We start from the raw sequence: 21,615 nt of genomic DNA on the forward strand, positions 1-21,615 counted from the left end.
TAATAAGATATATATTATATAGCTCTCTGACTAGGAAATTTGGGATGCATCTTGGTGTCATGTCCCTTCTATTATCCAGAGTACTATAGTCTCTGTATCTTCTTTTCCCAAAGAGAGAGACATGTTTCAGAAAGCTGCTTGCTGAAACCAAACTTACTTAGGGTAACTGCTGCCCTATAGTCAGTGGCCAGATAATTTGCTTAGGATATGACACCCAGGCTGTGTTATGCCCTAATGTGAGCTTGCTCCACAGATCACTGTGGAAGGAAGGCCTTTTGCAGCTCATTCCAGTTTGTGGAGGTGGCTTTTCATTGCCTATGATTGTTAAAGAAGTCCATTCTCCATTACATTGTCTGTCTTAGATACAGGAACTCTAGAATGTTCCTAATAAAAACCACAGAGGGCAGATTATGAGATTCTTCTACAGATATGAAAACCCCAATCTGTACTTTCAGGAATAACTATTTTATCCATGTTGGGATCACTCCATATAAATTTATTTATTTCTGTATTTATTTATTAGGATTTATGTACCACCTTTTACATTTGTATATGGTAGGGATTTTTAATATGTAGAAAGCTTTTGTAAAGTTATAATCCATGTTACTAGCTCCTGTGAGTTTTTCATTCAAATCCCCCCTGATGAAATGAATTGTCATATCATTCCACTGGGGTTTACAATTGGAAGCGAATAGATGGGATGGAAAAAAATACAGGAAGCCACACCATTTAGCACAGAGATGATAAAAGGCTAAGTCAAATGAAATCTTAGTAGTATTTGTTTTATAGAAATTATTGTGCTTTTGTTTTTCTTCTTTAATATGAAAATCATTTATGTTTGGCTCCCTTAGTTCAGGGATTAAATATCTTCCTGCCGTGATCTCACGCTAACAGTGACAGGAAGTTTCTTGCTGTTTCTATTGTAAGACACACTGATCATTCCTACCCCCTCTTTCCAGTCAAAGCAGCTATGAAAGTTCAAGCTTTTTTATGCCTTGCCTCGGGAGAGAATGTTTTTTCATTAGCACTGTTTGCAGTAGCAAGTGTAGTCCCAAGATTTATTTTTAAGTCGGCGTGAATTTCACATGTTAAGATTTTGTCTGACAAGCCTGACAAAATGTGCTGTGTTTTCTGTTGTTGCCCTCCCTCAGCCCAGTTCCAATTGCCAGACGCATTCGCCACGAGAGTGAGTCGGCACCCTCCAGCCTCCCCTCATCCTTTTCTGCCCCTTCTTTCCTGAAAAGCTTTTACCAGGGCTCAGGCCGGCTGTTGCAGCAGTCTGAGGGTGAGACCTCCAAGAGGTGAGAACATCTCCTTTCGCAGCTTGTGGCATCCATGCCTTCCTCTACTGCTGCTGCTGCTACTGCTGGCTTGTTTGTGGTGGTGGTGGTGGGGGGGTTCACTATCCTACAGAATTTGACTGCATGCAAAAAAACAAACAAACACCATTATCACACAAGAGTTAATTCTCCCTGTGGCAAAGCTGAATACCTCTTGAATATCTTTGTTTTGCACTTTTGCAGCATAAATAAAAACATACCACAAGGCAAATATTGGGTGCATGTCCTTTGAGGAGTTCAGGAATCTCTCAGAATAGAGGTCTTGATGATAAAATATAAATTAAGGTTTGGGCAAGTTAGATATGTAATTCCCAATATTAATCATTCTATGAGGTGTTGGGTAATATGGCGAACCATGCATTCAAACGGGAGGTATGGGGGGGGGAACCAAGAAATGAATGCAAGCTATTTGACCATGGTTACCTTTGTAAAACAAAATTGTCTACATTTTAGTTTTTGTAAGGAATTTCACTGACTAATATGCTCATTTTTTGAGGTTATTAAGTTTGGCTTTCATTTGCAGACTACTTTTTGCATGCTGTGTACAGTTAAGTCGTGCATTCAGAATGGAGAACATTAAAAAGTGATTATAGTGATACCAGTAAACAGCTAGTGAGTCTCACGGATATCTGAAAGATATATATTGCCATTGTTGCCTACATATTAAAACGTCTAACTACATGGCCTGTATTATTATTTAAATGTACTACTGCTGCATCTCAGAAAGAATTTGCCAAAAGTATGAAACAACCCTTGATCTGTATGGGGGTTCATTTACTACCATGCCGGCCACCATATTGTTTAAAATGCTGATCGCAGTATTCGAAAAATGGGTTCACAGTCATAAGCGCGGCGGACAAACGGGCGCCGACAAATTGGAGTGGACAATTGAGCGCAAGACATCAGCGCACCGCACAAAAACCTTATTTTAAAGGGCTCCGACGGGGGGGGATGTGGGGGTGAACCCCCTCGCAGTTTACTAAATACTGTTTGCGCTGCCATTGGGGGTGGTTTTGGGGATTTGTAAACCCCCCATTATAGAGGAAACTTAACTTTTTCCCTCTTTTTAGGGGAAAAGTTAAGTTTTCTGTATAATGTGGGGGGTTACACCCCCACACCCCCCAACATGTATGTATTCAGCACCACTACATGGATAGGTGCTGCTGCGTAATATGCATATAATATAGTGACTCCTGGTAACGGAACAAAGACAAAGTCCGAAGAAGAAATCCCACAATAGAGAAATCAATGTAAAAAAGTAGGGTTGAACAAAAGACTTCCAACGAAAGCCAAGTGAATAGCTGGGAAAGAAATTTATTATATAAATCCTCAAGAGCGAATATGCACAGAAGACCCAACATGGTGCCATGTTGCAGCATAAAATACACCTGCCTCAGGGGCCAAAACACTCTCTATCTGGATTCATGAGAAACGATGAAAGTGAAGTTGCATGAACAATAGCTGTCATTTAGCCAAAAGAATGCTCTTCGAGATGCAAACCACAAAAGTCACAGTTGGGAAAAAGAATGCCGCCATTGGTGCTTGATTTAAAAAGCGAATAGTGCTACTAGATACTGTTCATACAACAGACAGAAAGAATTTTGACCCTTGCAGCAGGCGTATTTTACTCTCTCTGAGCTTCTGTGCATACTCACTTTTGAGGATTTATATTATTTATTTATTTCTAAAATTTATAGACCGCCTATTCCTAAGCGGTTAACAGTAAAAACATTCACAGTAGTTCCAGACATAAAAAAAACATCTTCAATTACAACTCATTCATATTAACAGTGCCCCACGAAAACTAGGGAAACAGCGTATTAGCAAGAAATGTTACAACAAATCATCACAATCATAATTCGAGACATCCAGACTAACTGGCAGAGCATGATCAAAGAAATGCCTCAACATATAACTCAGGGCTCCTTTTACTAAGCTGTGATAGCGTTTTTAGCGCACCCAGGATTTTAGCGCGCGCTAAACCCGCGCTACGCAGCTAAACCCGCGCTACGCAGCTAGAACTAACGTCAGCTCAATGCTGGCGTTAAGGTCTAGCGCGCGCGGCAATTCATAAGCGCGTGCGCTAAAATCGCTATCGCAGCTTAGTAAAAGGAGCCCCCTCAGTCTTTAACATTTTTCTAAATTTTGACCAGTCAGAACAGGCCCTCAGGATGCCGGGAAGATGATTCCACAACTTCACTCCTGCCATGGACATCATTGCGGTTTTAAATTTAACATATCGGACAACATTTTCCTTCATAGAGGTCAATATCATAGTACCTTTTGACTTCAATGTCCTCCCTGGTTGGTACACCTCCCACAAATTCTGATAATTTACAGACACATAGTCATACAAACTATGATGCAGTATAAACATTTTAAAGCAAACTCTTTGAGCCACCGGTAACCCCGGTAATATATTTGTCCCCTGGCTATTCTCCTGGCTTTCATTGGAGGTCCTTTGTTCAACCCTTTTTTACGGTGATTGACTGCTTGTAACTTCCAGCCAATTGTCAAAGGGATTTATATGTCTACCGGGTGTGATAAGTGGCCCATTTTTTATGGCATTATCAGGAAAGTAAAATGAGGCCTTATTTCCCCAATCTGAACTCAAATCTCAAGTAGTTAGCTTCCGGCCAGTTCAGCATTGGCCATTAAATGAGTACCCAGCCTTAGCCATGGGCTAAAAATGATTTTGAAAGGCAGTGGCAAACAACCCTACTAATAATCTGCTAAGAAACCAATATGCAAGTGGCACACTATGAGCCAGATTCTGTAATGGGCGCCTTAAAAAGATAGGCACCTATTGCATGTCAATCACACTTAGGCGCCCATTACAGAATCATGCTTAGCAATGCCTAACTTAAAACTTAGGTGCATGTAATGTGGGCCATTTTAAAGGCCTACATTAAAGGTGCCTAAGTCAAAAATCTTTCTCCACCACTAAACACACCTACTTTAGTGTTCGGCACTGCTAGGCCCCATGCGATAGGTGCCTGCCTGTATTTTGTAAGAAGATAGGTGCTTATTTCCCAATTAGCTTTTATTTTTTTCAGCTATGAACTTGTTAAAGCTCATTATTGAAGCCAATTTAGTAATTAAGAAAGGTTCTTATTGAATTTCCCCCTATATGTTTTTCACAAAATAGATGCAATTTTTCATATCATTTACAGATAGAAACATTTTGCAAATTACAACTGCAGCAAAGAGGACTAGGCTTAGTACAGATCCCATAGGCAGTAGAACACTTTTTGTTTGAAGGTGCCCAAAAGCTCTGTCCCAGACCCCGCTCAAGCTCTGACCCTGATCCCGCCCCCATATTAATAATAGTATTAATTGTAATACCATTTTTTCCATTCATTTTTCATATATACAGTACACATAATATAATATTAACAACACATAATGGCTAACCACAAAATTAAACTACACAAAGCACACTGCATGCTTCTCAGCATTCATTCCTACCAGAACACCTGGCCTTGGTCAGACATGCAGAACACAGACAACCCCTATGCAAATAAAGGACCACAAACTAAAAGTACTAATATACACAAACAAACCCTAAGATGTCAGACTCTACATGCAATACAACACCAGAAAAATAGAAAGAAATTAGTTTCTTCCTGAACAGTGCAAAATATAGACAGCAGATATAAATTCTCAAAACTGACACATTTCAATCACTAAATTGAAAATAAAATTATATTCCGTACCTTTGTTGTCTAGTGATTTTATTTTTCTAATCATCTTTTCCTAGTCACTGGTTGCACTTGCTTCTGTCTGTGCTCTTAACTGTGTTTCCAGGGCCACCTTATCCATTTGCTATTTTTCTCTCCTTCTTCACTTTCTGCCCTACATCCATCTTTATATAACAAAGAAAAAATTGACTTCCACGAAAAACTGTCTATGAAGAGTGATCAATTAATTTTGTAAAATGCTCAGAGACATAACCCCTATGATAAGAGTTCACCCCTCAAATCATTTTTATCAGCTAAGTGAACATTATTTCATCTAATCATGCAGTGATGGCTGTTTAATGATTTAAGTAGAGAGATATTCTCAAATTTGATGTATCAAATCACTTTTGAAATCTATATAAACTTCACCGCGTCTTGAAGCGTGATCATTAAGTTATGAAGTTGCTATGAATGGAAGGTGAACTCTTATCATAGGGGGTTTGTTAGCCTTCCCTTCAGAGTTTCATGTCTGAGCGTTTTACAGAATTAATTGATCACTCTTCATAGCCAGTTTTTCGTGGAAGTCAGTTTTTTCTTTGTTATATATCAAACATCTTTCTGACTTCCTCTTTTGATAATCAATATTCCTGATTCTCATAAGGAAACTACATCCATCTTTGGCATTAACTTTTAACATTCAACTTTCTTCCATTTTTCTTCTTTCTTCTCAAAATCTACTTTTTCATGTTTCCTTTCCCTTCTAATCTATCCGTGCGTTCCATCTTCTTCATCTTTCGTCTTTCCTATTCCCATCTATCCATTAGAAGCATTTATTCTATTTCTCTTACCAGACGTACCCATTGCTGTGCTCTCTCTCCCCTTCCTCTCCATCCCTGTGCACCACCTCATCTATCATTCTCCTGTGGTCTGACATCTCTGTCTTCCCCCTTCTCCCCTCCTATGGTCTGGTGTCTCTCTCAACTCCCATGGTCTGGCATCTCTCTCTCCTTCCCTCCCTTTTCCCACGGTCTAACATCTCTCTCCTTCTCCTCCCCTCTTCCTGAGGTTTGGCATATCTCTCCTCTCCTTCCCACAGTCTGGCATCTCTCTCTCCCCTCCTTCCCTTCCCTGGTCTGGCATCTCTCTCCTTCCCCTTCCAGTGGCCTGACAACTGTCTCTCTATCTGTCCATTACCCTTCTCCAGAATCGAACATCTCTCCGTTTTTTGAGTCATCTCTCCTCCCTCCCAGTGTAACATTTCTCCTCCCCTCCACCACTAATATGTCCAACAATTCTCCCTTTTTCTTCCTTTCCTTATGCATGCCATCTCTCTTTTCTTTCCGCTCCATGCACCAATGTCCAACAATTCTCATTTTCTCTTCCTTCTTCCACTGGCAGCATCTCTCTTTACCTCCTTTCCCAGCACCCAACCCATGCAGCATCTCTCTTTCTCTCCCTTCCTAACCCCCAGCCCATGCATCATCTATTCTTCTGAACCCCCTCCCAGCCCAAGCAACATCTGTCCTTCCCTGCCTTCCTGCTCATGCTCCTGCCTGTGCAACATCTGTCCACCCTGCTATACCCGTGGTGTGTAGCATATGTTGTTCTTCATCTCCCCTCCCCCAAGTGGGACCCTGTGGTATGACTTCTCTCTTCAGCTCCTAATTCCCTCACTTACCTCCTTCCCTGTTGCTCTTATTTTAAATCTTTGTGTCTAACCTTGTCCCCATTGCTCCTAAGCTGAGCAGGAGAACTCCTCCTAAAGTGCTGCCAGTGGGTGGCGCTGTTTCACTATCACATTTTCAATAGTGAGGGACAGGCAAGCTCTTCAGCGTCAACAAGATGAGCCTGCTGCATTCGGCCTGCCCCGGAACCCTTCATTCAGCAGCAACCCACCTAAGTGGGAACAGGAAGTCACTGAATGAAGACTTCTGGGGCAGGCTGAAAGCAGAAGGCTCATCTTGTTGACGCTGAAGAGCTTGCCTGTACCTCACTATTAAAAATGTGATAGTGAAACAGCGCCACCCACTGGCAGCACTTTAGGTGGAGTTCTCCTGCTCAGCTTAGGAGCAATGGGGACAAGGTTAGACACAATTTACAAAATGGGTTAAAAACAATAGGTTTGATAACTGCACCTTAATTTAGAAAAGTAAAAGTCATGCACTTTAATGGGGCAGTTCTATAAAGCAGATTCTAACATTTATGCAACAGATGTATGCATAAATGTTGAAACTTCTGATACGCATGTGCAGATGTACTGAAATTCCATCTAAGTACTATTCAGTAAACACAGTGTAATTCACAGTGTGTATTGACGGATAGATGTTCCTATGGGTAGATTCTGGATAGAGCATGGGCAGGACTCACATGCATGAAATGTATGGAATAGTATACAGTATACTGTAGAATATTATCCTATGTAACAAATTTTTATTTTATTTTTTGTTCCTGGGTAATAAGTATTCTTTCTTAATTGCCTGTGCCAAAAAGTGTAGAAAATGGCTATCATTCCCCTTAAATTTTCCTTTTTTTATTAAAGAGTTTTCAACATTGTTATACAACAAGTCAAAGATAAAGAAATTAACACATAATAAATTCACTCATAATCAATTATCAATGAAAAGGTAATTCCTTCTAGCCCACAAATTGAGAGGAGAATGTTTGTCTTTATTAAGAAACATTTAAAGGAAATTAAATAGGATATTTATTCCTAACTTCCCAGGCAATAATCAAAAGACCCCAGATTTAAAGTCATAACAAAAACGTTCAGGTCTTATTTCTTATAGCCAAAAGAAAAGTTTTCAGTTGTGTAGGATCTCAAAAGACATAGGGCTCCTTTTACTAAGCCGCGTTAGAGCTTTAACGCGCAGAATAGTGCGCGCTACATTGCCGTGCGCGCTAAACCTTAATGCCAGCATTGAGCTGGCGTTATTTCTAGAAACATAGCGTGTGGTGTAGCGCGCAGTAATTTCCTGCGTGTGCTAAAAACGCTAGCGCACCTTAGTAAAAGGAGCCCATCATCCTTATTTTGTAAATTTAGCAGACAGTTGCATGGAAATTTAAGGAAAAAAGTGGCACCTAGGTTTCAATTCAAAAAGGTTTCCTCCTGAACTGCATAGGCCTAGCCACATCCAGAAAAATCAAAATTTTGTCCTCACAAAACTTTGCCTCCTTATTTCTAAAATACATTTTCATAATCAAAACTTATCTGATTCATGCATACATAATACCAATAGAGTAGACCTGGTCTGTACCAAATCCTGTGAATTTTCTAAAAATTCAGCAAGATTAAGCTCAACAGAAAAAAGCTGGTCTACACTCTGTTCTATAGACATTTTTTTTCTTTTGAGGCAAATAATATAATTAGAAAACAACATTGTGTCCACATATCTAATATCTCCTTGAGATACCTCCGAAGGAGAATCTCTGAAGACACCGAATGTTTATGTGGAAAATTAATCAATCACAGGTTCCTTGCCCTTGCAGCATTTTTCATAATTTCAAGTTTAAGATGAATATTAAATGAATCTTTTGTTGATGAAGCAAAAAACGACTGCAAATTAATAACCAGTTTTTTTAGCTAATATCATTCACTTATCTAAGTTTGGAATATTTGAGTCCACATTTCCCAATTTATCAATCACTTCATTAGAAAAGACCTGAACATGATTAGTTACTGTCTTTAACATATTCTCTATCCTAGAAATCAATTTCCATAAATCTTTTAAAGTAACTTCCTGTGGTATTTTTTATGAAGTCTCAGCCAAATTTAGAGCTTTAGGAAGAACTTGTGGCGATTTTTATTTTATTTTATTTATTCAATTTTTTAGCCCGTCTTCCCAAAGGAGCCCAGAACAGTTTACAAAGTACATCCATAATAATCCAGACAGAGCAGGGATGACATAGTTTACATAAATTACAATATAGACATGACAATAATTTACAATATAGACATGACAATAAAACATATGCACTAAGTAGCATCTGGTGAGATTAGGTGGCATAGATGCATTGACTGGGTGGCATTTCAGGGTAAATGACTTTAGGGCACTGGGTTAGTAATGAGGAAGGTTTTCACGGTCTTCCTGAAGTTCCAGAGTCCATCTAGTGATCTGACAGATGGAGGGATTGTGTGCCAAAGTTTGGGTATGAAATGTGAGTAGGAGCGTTTGTGGGCAGTTTCAGTTTTGAGGGAGCGGCCAGAAGGTATGGTCAGTCGTTTTTCTCCTTGGGACCTCAGTGGTCGCTTTGGGAAGTAGATTTGTAGTTTAGTTTTCATGTAGTACGGAATCGTTTCATGGAAGGTTTTGAAAGTGAGGACCAGGGCCTTGAAGGTGCAGCATTTTTGAATGGGCAGCCAGTGCATGGAAGCTAATGCAGGGGTAACATGTTCGCGGATGCCTAGGTTTTTCAGAAGGCGGATTGCAGCGTTTTGCACCCTTTGGAGGCAGGAGAGAGTTTTGGTAGGCAGGCCCACTAAATAGTCTATGCGGGATAGTACAAAAGGGTAGAGTAGTTGGGCAAATTCAGGTTCTGAGAAGTAGGCACATATGGTTTTTAGCTGGCAGAGTTAGTAGAAGGAGGATGATACTAGTTTGGATATGTGAACTGTCAATGATAAATTAGAGTCAAGAGTACTCCTAGGCTGCGGACGTTGTCTTTGGGTGTAAGGGTGTTTGTGGCCCAGGAAAAGGATTGACAGGGGTATACGCATAGATCTTTGTGTAGGCTGAGAATTGAAGGTTTCCAATGAAGCTTTTCTAGGACTGCCTTCCAATCCCAAACCATCAGGTATCTCAGGAGGGAGAGGTGGGGTGCAATCAAGAGAGCTAAGAGACGCTCCAGATATTGACTCAGCTCTATTCTATTAAGAAGATATGGCCTCCAGAATTGAACACAGTATTCCAAGTGGGGCCTCACTAGTGACTAGCCACTAGCCCCTTCCTTTTTCTGCTGACGATTCCTCTCTGTGCAGCTCGGCATCCTTCTGGCTACAGCCACTACTTTGTTACATTGTTTCGTAGCCTTGTTAACATGACATTTCCCCCTCCCATTCTCCACCTACCCCCAGCAAATATTCGTGTGCTAACAGATATGACATTGTGCTGATAGTTATTGCGTATGTGTAAATCTGTATGTTAACAGCTTTTAAGCACCTCAGTAAAAGGGCCCCAAATAGTAGGTTAAACTAATGAGAATTAGCATCTAAGTGGGGTTGAACTCTTGTTTTTGGACATATGTAAAGTCCTATGTCTGCTTGTGACACAAGTGTTCAAGTACAGTACAGTTCTTTGTTCTTGCTACAGGAACTTTACTTTGGCTATTGGTTTAGTATGTTAGATTATAAGGCAGGTGTTTATTCAGCTGTTGTAGGTAAATTCCATCAACTAAATGGAAGAATTGGAAGTGAAAGCAGGAAGATGAAAACAAACCTCAGCACTGGCATGAACATTCAAAATGTTCCAATGCTCAATCACTCTTTCCGTGAAGAAGTACTTCCTGGCATCTCCAAGAAACTTCCCTCCCCTGAGTTTGAGCAGATGCCCTCTTTTGGTCGAGGGTCCTTTGAGAAGAAAGATATCATCTTCCACCTTGACTCGTCCCGTGATGTACTTAAATGTCTCAATCATGTCTCCCCTTCCCCTACGCTCTTCGAGAGTGTAGAGCTGCAATTTGTTCAGTCTTTCTTCATACGAGAGACCCTTGAGCCCCGAAACCATCCTGGTGGCCATCCGCTGAACCGATTCAATTCTGAGCACATCTTTACGGTAATGTGGCCTCCAGAATTGCACACAGTATTCCAGATGAGGTCTCACCATGGCTCTGTATAATGGCATTATGACTTCAGGCTTCCTGCTGACGAAGCTCCTTTTGATACAATCTATCATCTGAAGCCTTCTCCACTTGAGTGGCAGTTTTCATGTCTGCACTGATGATTACTCCTAAATCTCGTTCTGCTGTAGTCCTGGTTAAAGTTTCTCCATTCAAGGTGTAAGCTTTGCATGGATTTCTGCTTCCGAGATGCATGACCTTACATTTCTTGGCGTTGAAACCCAGTTGCCAGGTCAAGGACCAACTTTCTAATGTATGCAGGTCATGCGCCATAGTATCCTGTAGATTGCAGTCGCTTACTATATTGCATAGTTTGGCGTCATCAGCGAATAAGGTTACCTTACCTTGAAGCCCTTGAGTCAGATCCCCAATGAATATGTTGAAGAGGAGTGGGCCCAGGACTGAGCCCTGCAGCACTCCGCTGGTCACCTCCGATGTTTTAGAGAGGGTACCGTTAACCACCACCCTCTGAAGTCTGCCACTTAGCCAATCATTAACCCATGCAGTCAGTGTCTCTCCTAACCCCATCGATTCCATCTTGTTCAGCAGCCTGCGGTGTGGGACGCTGTCAAAAGCCTTGCTGAAGTCCAGGTATACGACGTCCAAGGACTCTCCCAAGTCCAGCCTTCTTGTTACCTAGTCAAAGAAGCTGATGAGATTGGATTGGCAGGACCTACCCTTGGTGAATCCATGTTGACTGGGATCCCGGAGACTCCCCTCATTCAAGATCGTATCTAATTTATGCTTAATTAGTGTTTCCATGAGTTTACACACTATTGAAATGAGACTCACCGGTCTATAGTTCGCAGCCTCTGCCTTGCAACCTTTTTTATGCAGAGGAACGACGTTAGCTGTTTTCCAGTCCAAAGGAACTTTCCCCGTACTTAGTGAGAGATTGAAGAGCACGGCCAACGGTTCTGCTAGAACATCTCTCAATTCTCTGAGTACCCTTGGGTGTAAATTGTCCGGTCCCATGGCCTTGTTCACCTTGAGCCTTGTCAGTTCGCTGTAGACGTCTCCTGGTGTGAACTCAAAATTCAGAAATGGGTCTTCCGCATTTTGTTTTGCCTTTAACTTTGGTCCATGTCCCGGTGCCTCGCAGGTGAAGACTGAGCAGAAGTATTCATTTAGTAGTTTGGCTTTTTCAGAATCCGCTACCGCGTAGTTTCCGTCCGGTTGTCTAAGGCGTACTATCCCGTCCGTGTTCCTTTTCCTATCACTAATATACCTGAAGAAGGATTTGTCCCCTTTCTTAATGTTTTTTGCCAGAGTTTCTTCCACTCGTAGTTTGGCTTCCCTAACTGCCGTCTTGACCGCTGCAGACCTGGTCCTATATTCTAATTTAGTTTCTCTTTTCTGCGTACGCTTGTAGGAAAGAAATGCTTTTTTCTTCTGAGATACTGAATTGGATCTATCAGTTTGTTTGTCAAATTTTGAGGCAGTATTCAAAGGGACTTGTACATTTGAAATGTAGTTTGTTTGTTTTTTAAATATTTTTATTGAGTAGTCGGTAGCGAACAAAAACAACAGAGCAGCAAACAGTATATATCATTGTGTTGTTTCAAGTTTATTTAAAATATTTGATTTGATCGCAAAATCCAGGACCAATGCAATTTACATTTAGGGCTCCTTTTACGAAGCCAGTAATTAGTTCATAGTGGATTATATCATTAAAAAAAATATATTTTTATTTATTCAATTTTTCTATACCGTTCTCCCAAGAGAGCTCAGAACGGTTTACATGAATTTATTCAGGTACTCAAGCATTTTTCCCTGTCTGTCCCGGTGGGCTCACAATCTACCTAATGTAACTGGTGCAATGGGGAGATTAAGTGACTTGCCCAGGGTCACAAGGAGCAGCGTGGGTTTGAACCCACAACCCCAGGGTGCTGAGGCTGTAGCTTTAACCACTGCGCCATACACTCCCCACGCATCAGTGTTTCTCAACTCAGTCCTGGAGTACCTCCTTGCTAGTCAGGTTTTCAGGATATCTAGCATGAATATGCATGAAAGAAATTTGCATATAATGGAGGCAGTGTATGCAAATCAAGTATATGCATAGTCATTATGGATATCCTGCAAATCTGACTGTCAAAGAAATACTGCAGGAATGAGCTGAGAAACACTGGATTACATAACAAGACGCTAGATCAATGAATCTAAGATTTACATATTGTAGCAAATTTACACAATATGATATTAGATTGACATTGTCCAATGTCAACTACAAAGGTTGTATTTCTGAAGCAAGGTTGTTTTAAGTGCTTTTTTAAATGCACCAAGGTTTGATAGAGATCTTAATTCATTTGAGCAGTTGGAGGTGGCTTGATAAGAAAGCTTTTTTGAAGAAATCTCCTTAGGACTAGGAAATTGCAATAACATTGCATTTCAGGTATTATAATATTGCATCTCAGGTATTATAATATTGACTAGCCAGTGATCTACATAATATAGTATTCATATATAGGAGAGTCAGGCCATATAATATTTTGAACAAAAGGCAGCACAGTTTAAAGATTACTTTCGCCTGCACTAGAAGTCAGTGTAGGGCAATATAAAACAGTGTGATCCTATTAGTGGCGTACCTAGGGTATGTGGCACCCGGGGCCCATCATTTTTTGACACCCCCCCATGTAAAAAAATATTTTTGGTAATAACCATGAAACGGAATAAATGGTCAGAATAGAAACAGGCAGTGAAAATTTTTTCTTTTATTGAACCTCATATATGTAACCATTATTCCAAACATAACATAACATAACATAAATTATGTTTGAATTGTCATGACATCAGAAGTACATATGGAGTAGTTGCAGGTGATGCTTGGGACACTTCTGATTGAGTTAATTCGGTTTTATGTGTTTTTTGAATAGAAAGATTTTTCTTTTTTAAAGGTTTTGTAGTCTGTGGTCGAGGTCAATAGGTTGTAGATTTGGGGGTTGAGTGTTGCAGCTCGAGTGGCTAGGAGGTTGTCGTACAGTTTTTTTCTTTTGACGTTTTTGGTTGGAGGGTGTATGAATGGTGTGTGAGTTCTCCTATGTTTGGTTGAGGTGGATTGAACTAGTCGATTGTTCCAATAGGCTGGGCTGTCTCCGTTTATTGCTTTAAATAGTAGGCAGGAAAATTTGAAGTGTATTCTCGCTTGTATTGGGAGCCAATGTGAGTCGTGGTATGCCTCTGTGGTGTGGTCGAATTTCTTCAGTGAGTAGACCAATCTTAGGGCTGTGTTTTGTATTGTTTGTAGTTGTTTTATCATGGTTGTGGAATCTTGACTGTTTTTCCTCCTTTTTCTTTCTAGTTGTCTGCATTGTCTTTTTAGTAGGAGTAGTTCATTGCTCTGGGAGTTTTTAAGTATGAGAGAGAAAGATGAATGTAGGCAAACTTGTTGGAGACAAAAGACTTTTCACAGAGAAAGAGAGGAGGAATAGGAATAATATTGGAAAGGTGGCAATTTGAACCAGTGGGGTAAGAGTTAGGATTAGGACCGATAGCCCAAGCAGAGGAGAACAAACAAGAGAGAGAGTATGGAGAACAGAATGGAGATGGCTGAATGAAAAGACCAGTAAAAGCCATCACATTGTTTCAGATCAATTGTGAAAAATATGATCTACTCTTTGGTATTTGCCAGCTACTTATGATGCAGACTGCCCAAGGAACTTGGCTTGACATAGCATGGCTTATTTTAAGAACATGTGAGGAAAGTGGATACTGGGAGGGGTGAAAGAAAGAGGAAGATAGGTAAAAAAAAGGAGACATTAAAAAGTTTGGGAACCTCTATCCTAGGGATCCTATACTGTTAGTATATCCATTTTTAATGGCCTGGCTTCTGAACACCAAATTAAACTTATTTAGCTGAAGAAATTAGTCACCCCCCCCATTCCACACACATTAATTCTCTTCCATTTTTGTTCCCATTATAAAAAAAAAACACTGATAAGTTCCCAGAAAAAGAAATACATTAAAATAAGAAGTGAAAACAAAGGCCCCTAAAGATGAGAGCATAACATAAGAATAGACTAACTGGGTCAGACCAATGGTCCATCATGCCCAGTAGCCCATTTTCATGGTAGCCAATCCAGGACACTAATACCTGGTCAAAACCCAAAGAGTAGCAACATTCCATGCTACCGATCCAGGGCAAGCAGACACTTCCCCCATGTCTTAATAACAGATTATGGACTTTTCCTCCAGGAATTTGTCCAAATCTTTCTTAAAACCAGCTACACTATCTGCTTTTACCATAACTTCTGGCCACTTCATTTTTAAGTTTAGATCTTTCCTTTCAAACAGAGACCTTGCTAGATGTCAAATACAGCACAAGGTAACTTCACATGGACTTAACTGTGCAGGAAATGTGAATCTCCTCATACACCCACCATATAGTGGTTTCCTTATCTCAAAAAGATATAGCAGCATTAGAAAAGATTCAAAGAAGAGCAACCAAGATGATAAAGGAGATGGAACTCCTCTCGTTTGAGGAAAGACTAAAGAGATTAAAGCTCTTCACTTGGAAAAGAGTTGGCTGAGGGGAGATATGATTGAAGTCTACAAAATCCTGAGTGGTGTAGAACGGGTACCAGTGGATCGATATTTTTACTGCATCAAGATTTACAAAGACTAGGGGACACTCGATGAAGTTACAGAGTAATACTTATAAAACCAATAGGAGGAAATATTTTTTCACTAAGGCCCTCTTTTACAAAGGCGCGCTAAGTGTTTTAGCATGGATTTAGTGCATGCCAAATCAATGTGTGCGCTCACCGCTAACACGTCCATAGAATAACATGCACGTGTTAGCTTTTAGCGCGTGTTTAGCACGTGCTAATATTTAGCGTGCGCCAAAAAGCTTAGCGCACCTTTGTAAAAGAGGGTGTAAGAGAATAGTTAAGCTCTGGAATGCGTTGCCAGAAGATGTGGTAAGAGCAGTTAATAGAGCTGATTAAAAAAAAAAAAAAGTTTGGACAAGTTCCTGGAGGAAAAGTCCATAAATTGCTGTTGAGACAGACATGGGAGAAGCCACTGCTTGCCCTGGAATGCTGCCACTATTTAGATTTTTGCCAGGTACTTGTAACTTAGATTAGCCTCTGTGAAGTTGGGATACTGGGCTTGATGGACCATTGGTCTGATCCAGTAAGGCTATTCTTTTTTTTTTCCAATTCTTTATTCATTTTCATATCTCATAACAAGTATACAGTAAGGCTATTCTTATGTTCTTACCTTGAACATATAGATATTTCACCTCTCCAACAGGTGTCAAGTGCATGTTTTCTGATCTATACTCATACTTTAACAAATATATTTTGATGCAATGGGCATTATGCATACATTCAGAAACATGGAAATGTACATAGTTGACCAATATTGATCACCTATGGGTTCCTTTTACTAAGCTGCAGTAGCATTTTTAGCATGCGCTGCAGATTAGCGCGCGCTGCCCCCCCCCACCCCCCGCGCTACACAGAAAAACTAACGCCAGTTCAATGGAAGCATTAGCGTCTAGCTTGCGCGGCATTGTAGCTTGCGTTAAAACCGCTAGCGCAGCTTAGTAAAAGAAGTCCTATGTGTCTGAATGCCTACGGTCAAAGTAAGTATGGTTAATGCCAGAAACAATCTTAGGCATTCTAAGGCGCTCTGTAGACACCATTCTCGTCAAAGGTAGGTGCTGGAAATGTAGGCCTTTAAAATCCTGGCTTATATTCTCAGTGCCTAGCTTGACGAAAGTTGTGATTCTGTAAATAGCACCGTTGCATGACTGGCACACGAAATGTAGGCCTACATTTCCAGTGCCTAACTTTGACGAAAACCACAGTTCTGTAAATGGTGCCGCTGTGTGATTGACACGCGATCGGTGGCTGTTTTTTGGTGGCTGCCAAAATACCACTGTTTACAGAAAATCTGGCCCTCTGGTCTATATTCTATAAATGATGCCTTATGATAGGCACCTTATGTAATAGATAAAGCCATTTAAAAGCAAATTAAAAAACCTTTTAAAACAAAAATGTAAGCGCCTATTGTCGCCTAGAAAAATGTCACCTTCAGCGCATCTACGGAGGCATCTTAGAATACCTAAGTTCGAAGTAGGCATGGTTAATGCCAGAAGCATAAGAACATAAGAACATAAGCAGTGCCTCCGCCGGGTCAGACCCTAGGTCCATCCCGCCCAGCAGTCCGCTCCCGCGGCGGCCCGAACAGGTCACGGCCTGTCTGAGTCACCAGAAGGGGCCCCCTTGCCACCTTGGTTTCCCATTGAGTCCTATCTTCCCATCGAAGTCCTAACCCTCCGGTCTTGCACATGCACGACCTGGTTGGATTTCTATACTTATTACCTGGTTAGCTTTCTATACCTGTGTTACATCCCAGAACCATTCTCAGTATCCCACGATCCCCCTATCCCTCAGGAATCCGTCCAATCCCTGTTTGAATCCTTGTACCGTACTCTGCCTGATCACTTCCTCCGGTAGCGCATTCCAAGTGTCCACGACCTTTTGGGTGAAAAAAAACTTCCTTGCATTTGTTCTGAACCTATCTCCCTTCAGTTTCTCCGAATGCCCCCTCGTGCCTGTTGACCCCTTCAGCCTGAAGAATCTGTCCCTATCCACCTTCTCTATGCCCCTAATGATCTTGAAGGTCTCTATCATATCTCCCCTGAGCCTCCTTTTTTCCAGAGAGAAGAGCCCCAGCCTATCCAACCTCTCGGCGTATGGGCAGTGTTCCAGCCCTCTTACCAGTTTCGTTGCTCTCCTTTGGACTCTCTCAAGTACCGCCATGTCCTTCTTGAGGTACGGCGACCAATATTGAACGCAATATTCCAGATGTGGATGCACCATCGCTCGATACAATGGCATGATGACTTCCCGCGTCCTGGTTGTTATGCCCCTCTTTATGATGCCCAGCATCCTGTTGGCTTTTTTTGAGGCTACTGCGCACTGTGCAGATGGCTTCAGTGATGCATCCACCAGCACACCCAAGTCTCTCTCAAGACTGCTGTCTCCCAACAATGCCCCCCCCAATTTGTAGTTGAACAACGGGTTCTTTTTCCCTATATTTGCCATTTGTTTGCACAGTCTTCCAGCTTGTCCAGGTCCCTTTGCAGGTCCTCACACTCCTCCCTGGACCTAACTCTGCCGCACAGTTTGGTATCGTCTGCAAATTTTATAACCTCACACTTTGCCTCCTTTTCCAGGTCATTGATAAATATGTTGAAGAGTAACGGCCTCAGCACCGATCCCTGTGGCACACCGCTCGTGACTCCCCGCCAGTCAGAGTATTGTCCCTTTACTCCGACTCTCTGCAGTCTACCCGACAACCAGTGCTCGATCCATCTGTGCACATCCCCTCCCACCCCGTGGTTCCACAGCTTCCTAAGCAGCCTTTCATGTGGCACCTTGTCGAAAGCCTTTTGAAATTCAAGGTAAATGATGTCTATAGGTTCCCCATTGTCCACCTGACTGCTTATTCCCTCAAAGAAGTACAGAAGGTTCGTTAAGCATGACCTTCCCTTACAGAATCCATGCTGGCTTGTTCTCAGTAGGCCATATCTCTCGATGTGCTCGCAAATACCGTCCTTGATCATAGCTTCCACCATCTTCCCTATAATTGAAGTCAGGCTCACCGGCTTGTAGTTCCCAGGGTCACCCCTCGATCCCTTCTTGAAGATAGGTGTGACATTCGCCAATTTCCAGTCCTCTGGTACCTCTCCAGTTTTCAAGGATAGGTTGCAAACATGCTGGATTGTGCCCGCTATTTCTTGTCTTAGTTCTTTCAGAACCCTTGGGTGGATCCCCTCCGGGCCCGGCGATTTGCCGCATTTTAACCTGTCTATCTGCTTGAGGACATCCTCCTTACTTACCTCTATGTGTTCTAATTTTTCAGCCTGTTCCCCACTCATGAGCTCCTCTGAGTCCGGTATATTAGATGTGTCTTCTCTCGTGAAAACCGACGAGAAGAACGTGTTCAACCTCTCAGCTACCTCTTTATCCTCCTTAATCACTCCCTTCCTATCCCCATCGTCCAACGGCCCCCACCTCCTCTCTCGCTGGTCGCTTCCCCTTTACGTAACTGAAGAATGCCTTGAAGTTTTTCGCCTCCCTGGCCAGCCCCTCTTCGTATTTCCCTTTTGCTTTTCTAACCTCTTGGTGGCATTCCTTTTGGCATTTCCTGTGCGCCTGGTGATTTTCCTCCGTTGGGTCCTTTTTCCATCTCCGGAAGGACACTTTCTTGTCGTTTATTGCCCTCTTTACTTCTGTTGAGATCCAAACCGGGTCCTTTGACTGCTTGTTCTTGCCGCCTTTCCTGAAACTTGGGACGTACATTCTTTGTGCTTCCTGCAGGGTGTCCCTGAATAGGGTCCAGGCGCTTCCTACAGTCTCCATCCTAAGGATGTTTTTGAGCTTCCTCCCCACCATTTCCCTCATAGCAACATAGTTCCCTTTCCTGAAGTTGAGCACAGTTGTTGCGGTCCTCCTTACTGTGGGTGTCCCCCTTTCTAATGTGAATCGGATCACGTTGTGGTCACTGTTGCCTAGTGGTCCTCCCACTTCTACCCCTCTTGCAGGCCCCCCTAATCCGTTTAGGATGAGGTCAAGAGTAGCACTCCCTCGCGTCGGTTCCCTGACTAGTTGCTCCATGAAGCAGTCCCTCACAGCTTCTACAAATCCTGTTTCCCTAGTGCAGTTGGAGTGACCCGTACTCCAGTCAATCCCAGGGTAGTTGAAGTCCCCTATCACTGTTACACTTCCAGTCCTGCATTCTTGTCTCAGTTCAGCTTCCAAGTCGTGTCCGATTTCCTCCGGCGTACCAGGTGGGTGATAGTACAGCCCCAGTTTTATGCCTGCACCCTTGTTTCCCGGCAATTTGACCCATAGCGATTCTAGCCCCTCTGTCTTCTTTGCCATATCCATCCCGACCGAGTAGATAGAGTCCTTTATATATAGTGTTATGCCTCCCCCCTTCTTGTGGGTCCTGTCCCTCCTGTAGAGCTTGTACCCCGGCAGCGCCACATCCCATTGATTCTCCTCTGTCCACCATGTTTCTGTAATTCCAGTTATATCCAGGTCTTCCCCCTTGGCTACGACCTCTAGTTCACCCATCTTGGCCATGAGGCTTCTTGCATTTGCGTATAAGCACCGCAGGTCCCGTCGTTTTTCCTCCACCTCCGTATTTACCTGGGCCGCCTCCTCTTGAATTTCGGGCAGTTCTCCTGTTCCCTGTGCTTCTGCTTTGCCCTCAGCCTTTACCCTCGTAGCTTTCGGTTTCCCCACATTTCCGCCACCCCACTCCCCCGCTTTTCCTCTGGGTTTTCTAGCCCTACCGGCCCCCTCCTGGGCTATCATCCCTTAAGCCTCTGTTTGATCCCCCTCGCCTTGTGGCACCCCTATATTGCCCTCAGTTTTCGCCCTCGTGCCACCCAGTCCCCCTGTGTCTCCATGCCCCTTAGTCTCCTCCCAACAAGCTCCCTTTACCTGGTGTTTCCCTCGCTGTCTGATCATAAGATTCACCGGTCTCTCTACTTCCTCCTTGCAGTCAGCCCGTTCAGCATCTGTTCTGGATACTGTTGTCTGAAGTGTCAACATCAGATCAGCTGTTGGCTTTCCCCCTCTCCTCAGTTTAAAGCCCTCTCGATCTCCTTCCTCACATTGGCTGCCAGTAGTCTAGTTCCCGCTGTGCTCAGGTGCAGGCCGTCTCGCCGGTAGAGCTTGCTCTTTCCCCAGAAGGACGTCCAGTTCCTCACAAAGTGGAAGCCCTCCTCCTGGCACCATCTCCTCAACCATGCATTCACAGCCTGGAGGTCTGCCTGCCTCTTTGCATCTGCTCTCGGTACAGGCAGGATCTCTGAGAATGCTATCCTCCGGGTACTCCGCTTCAGCTTTCGTCCCAGGGCCCTGAACTGGTCAGTCAGTGTGGCCATGCTGAAGTTCCTCCGGCTCACATCATTCGTTCCGACGTGGATTATCACCGCAGTCTCCTCTGTCTCTGCTCCGTTCAGGATCCTCTCGATTCTATCAGTGACATCTCGTGTCTTGGCCCCTGGGAGACAAGTCACTAGCCGGTCCTCCCTTCCTCCAGCTACGTGACTATCTACCTCTCTCAAGATCGAGTCTCCCACCACAATAGCAGACTTCCCTTTCCTCAGCAACCTCCTCTGTCTCAGGTCCGTGTCCTCAGTGTAATGTGGTGTCTCTCCCTCGGGGTCCCGGTGAGTCACGGTCTCCTCCTCTTGCGTGATTCCTCCGCTAGGTCCTTCCCCGGTGTCGCCTTGTGGATCCTGGGTCTCGTCTGCCAACATCTGTCTGTGCAGCTGATGGTCCTGTTCCTCCACCTTCCTCCTATAGGCCTCCTCGATGAATCTCTCGAGGTCCCTCACCTGGTCCACAATGGGGTCTGCTCCGTCTGTGTCCTTGGTTGACCAGTTCGTCTCCTCTGTGTTGCGCAGTCCCTCGAGTTCCTGGACCCTGACCCTCAATCTGCCGACCTCCATCCTCAGGCTTTCCAGTTCCTGACACCGACTGCATATGTACTCCCGCCTTCCCAAGGGGAGGTAGTCGTACATATTACACTCTGTGCAGTATACCGGAAAGTACCTCTGGGATCCTGGGTCCTCCATTGCTCTCGTGAAGTGCTGGTGTGTTCCTGCTGTGGGTAAGAGAGAGAGAAAAGAGAAAAGAAAGTGAATTACTTGGCGTTTCTGGCTCCCTCGCAAGGCTCCTTCGCAAAGGCGCTCTCGCTAAGGCGAGCGCCTTTGCCGCTTGCCTTCGCCGCGCGCC

General features: G+C 43.1%; 1 protein-coding gene across 2 annotated transcripts in view; it reads left to right on the forward strand.

Moving 5' to 3' along the window:
- TBC1D4 (TBC1 domain family member 4) overlaps positions 1 to 21,615 on the forward strand; it is a 381,583-nt gene that overhangs the window by 309,994 nt on the left and 49,974 nt on the right. The window contains exon 11 of one of the 2 annotated variants that reach the window (XM_033948745.1): positions 1,152 to 1,301. The exons of the other annotated variant lie outside the window; for it this stretch is intronic. Coding sequence (XP_033804636.1) covers positions 1,152 to 1,301 — 150 coding nt within the window. The remainder of the gene's footprint in view (positions 1 to 1,151; positions 1,302 to 21,615) is intronic. 2 annotated transcript variants of the gene reach the window in all.

The sequence above is a fragment of the Geotrypetes seraphini genome, chromosome 6, assembly GCF_902459505.1.
Source record: "Geotrypetes seraphini chromosome 6, aGeoSer1.1, whole genome shotgun sequence".
Classification (NCBI taxonomy): Eukaryota; Metazoa; Chordata; class Amphibia; order Gymnophiona; family Dermophiidae; genus Geotrypetes; species Geotrypetes seraphini.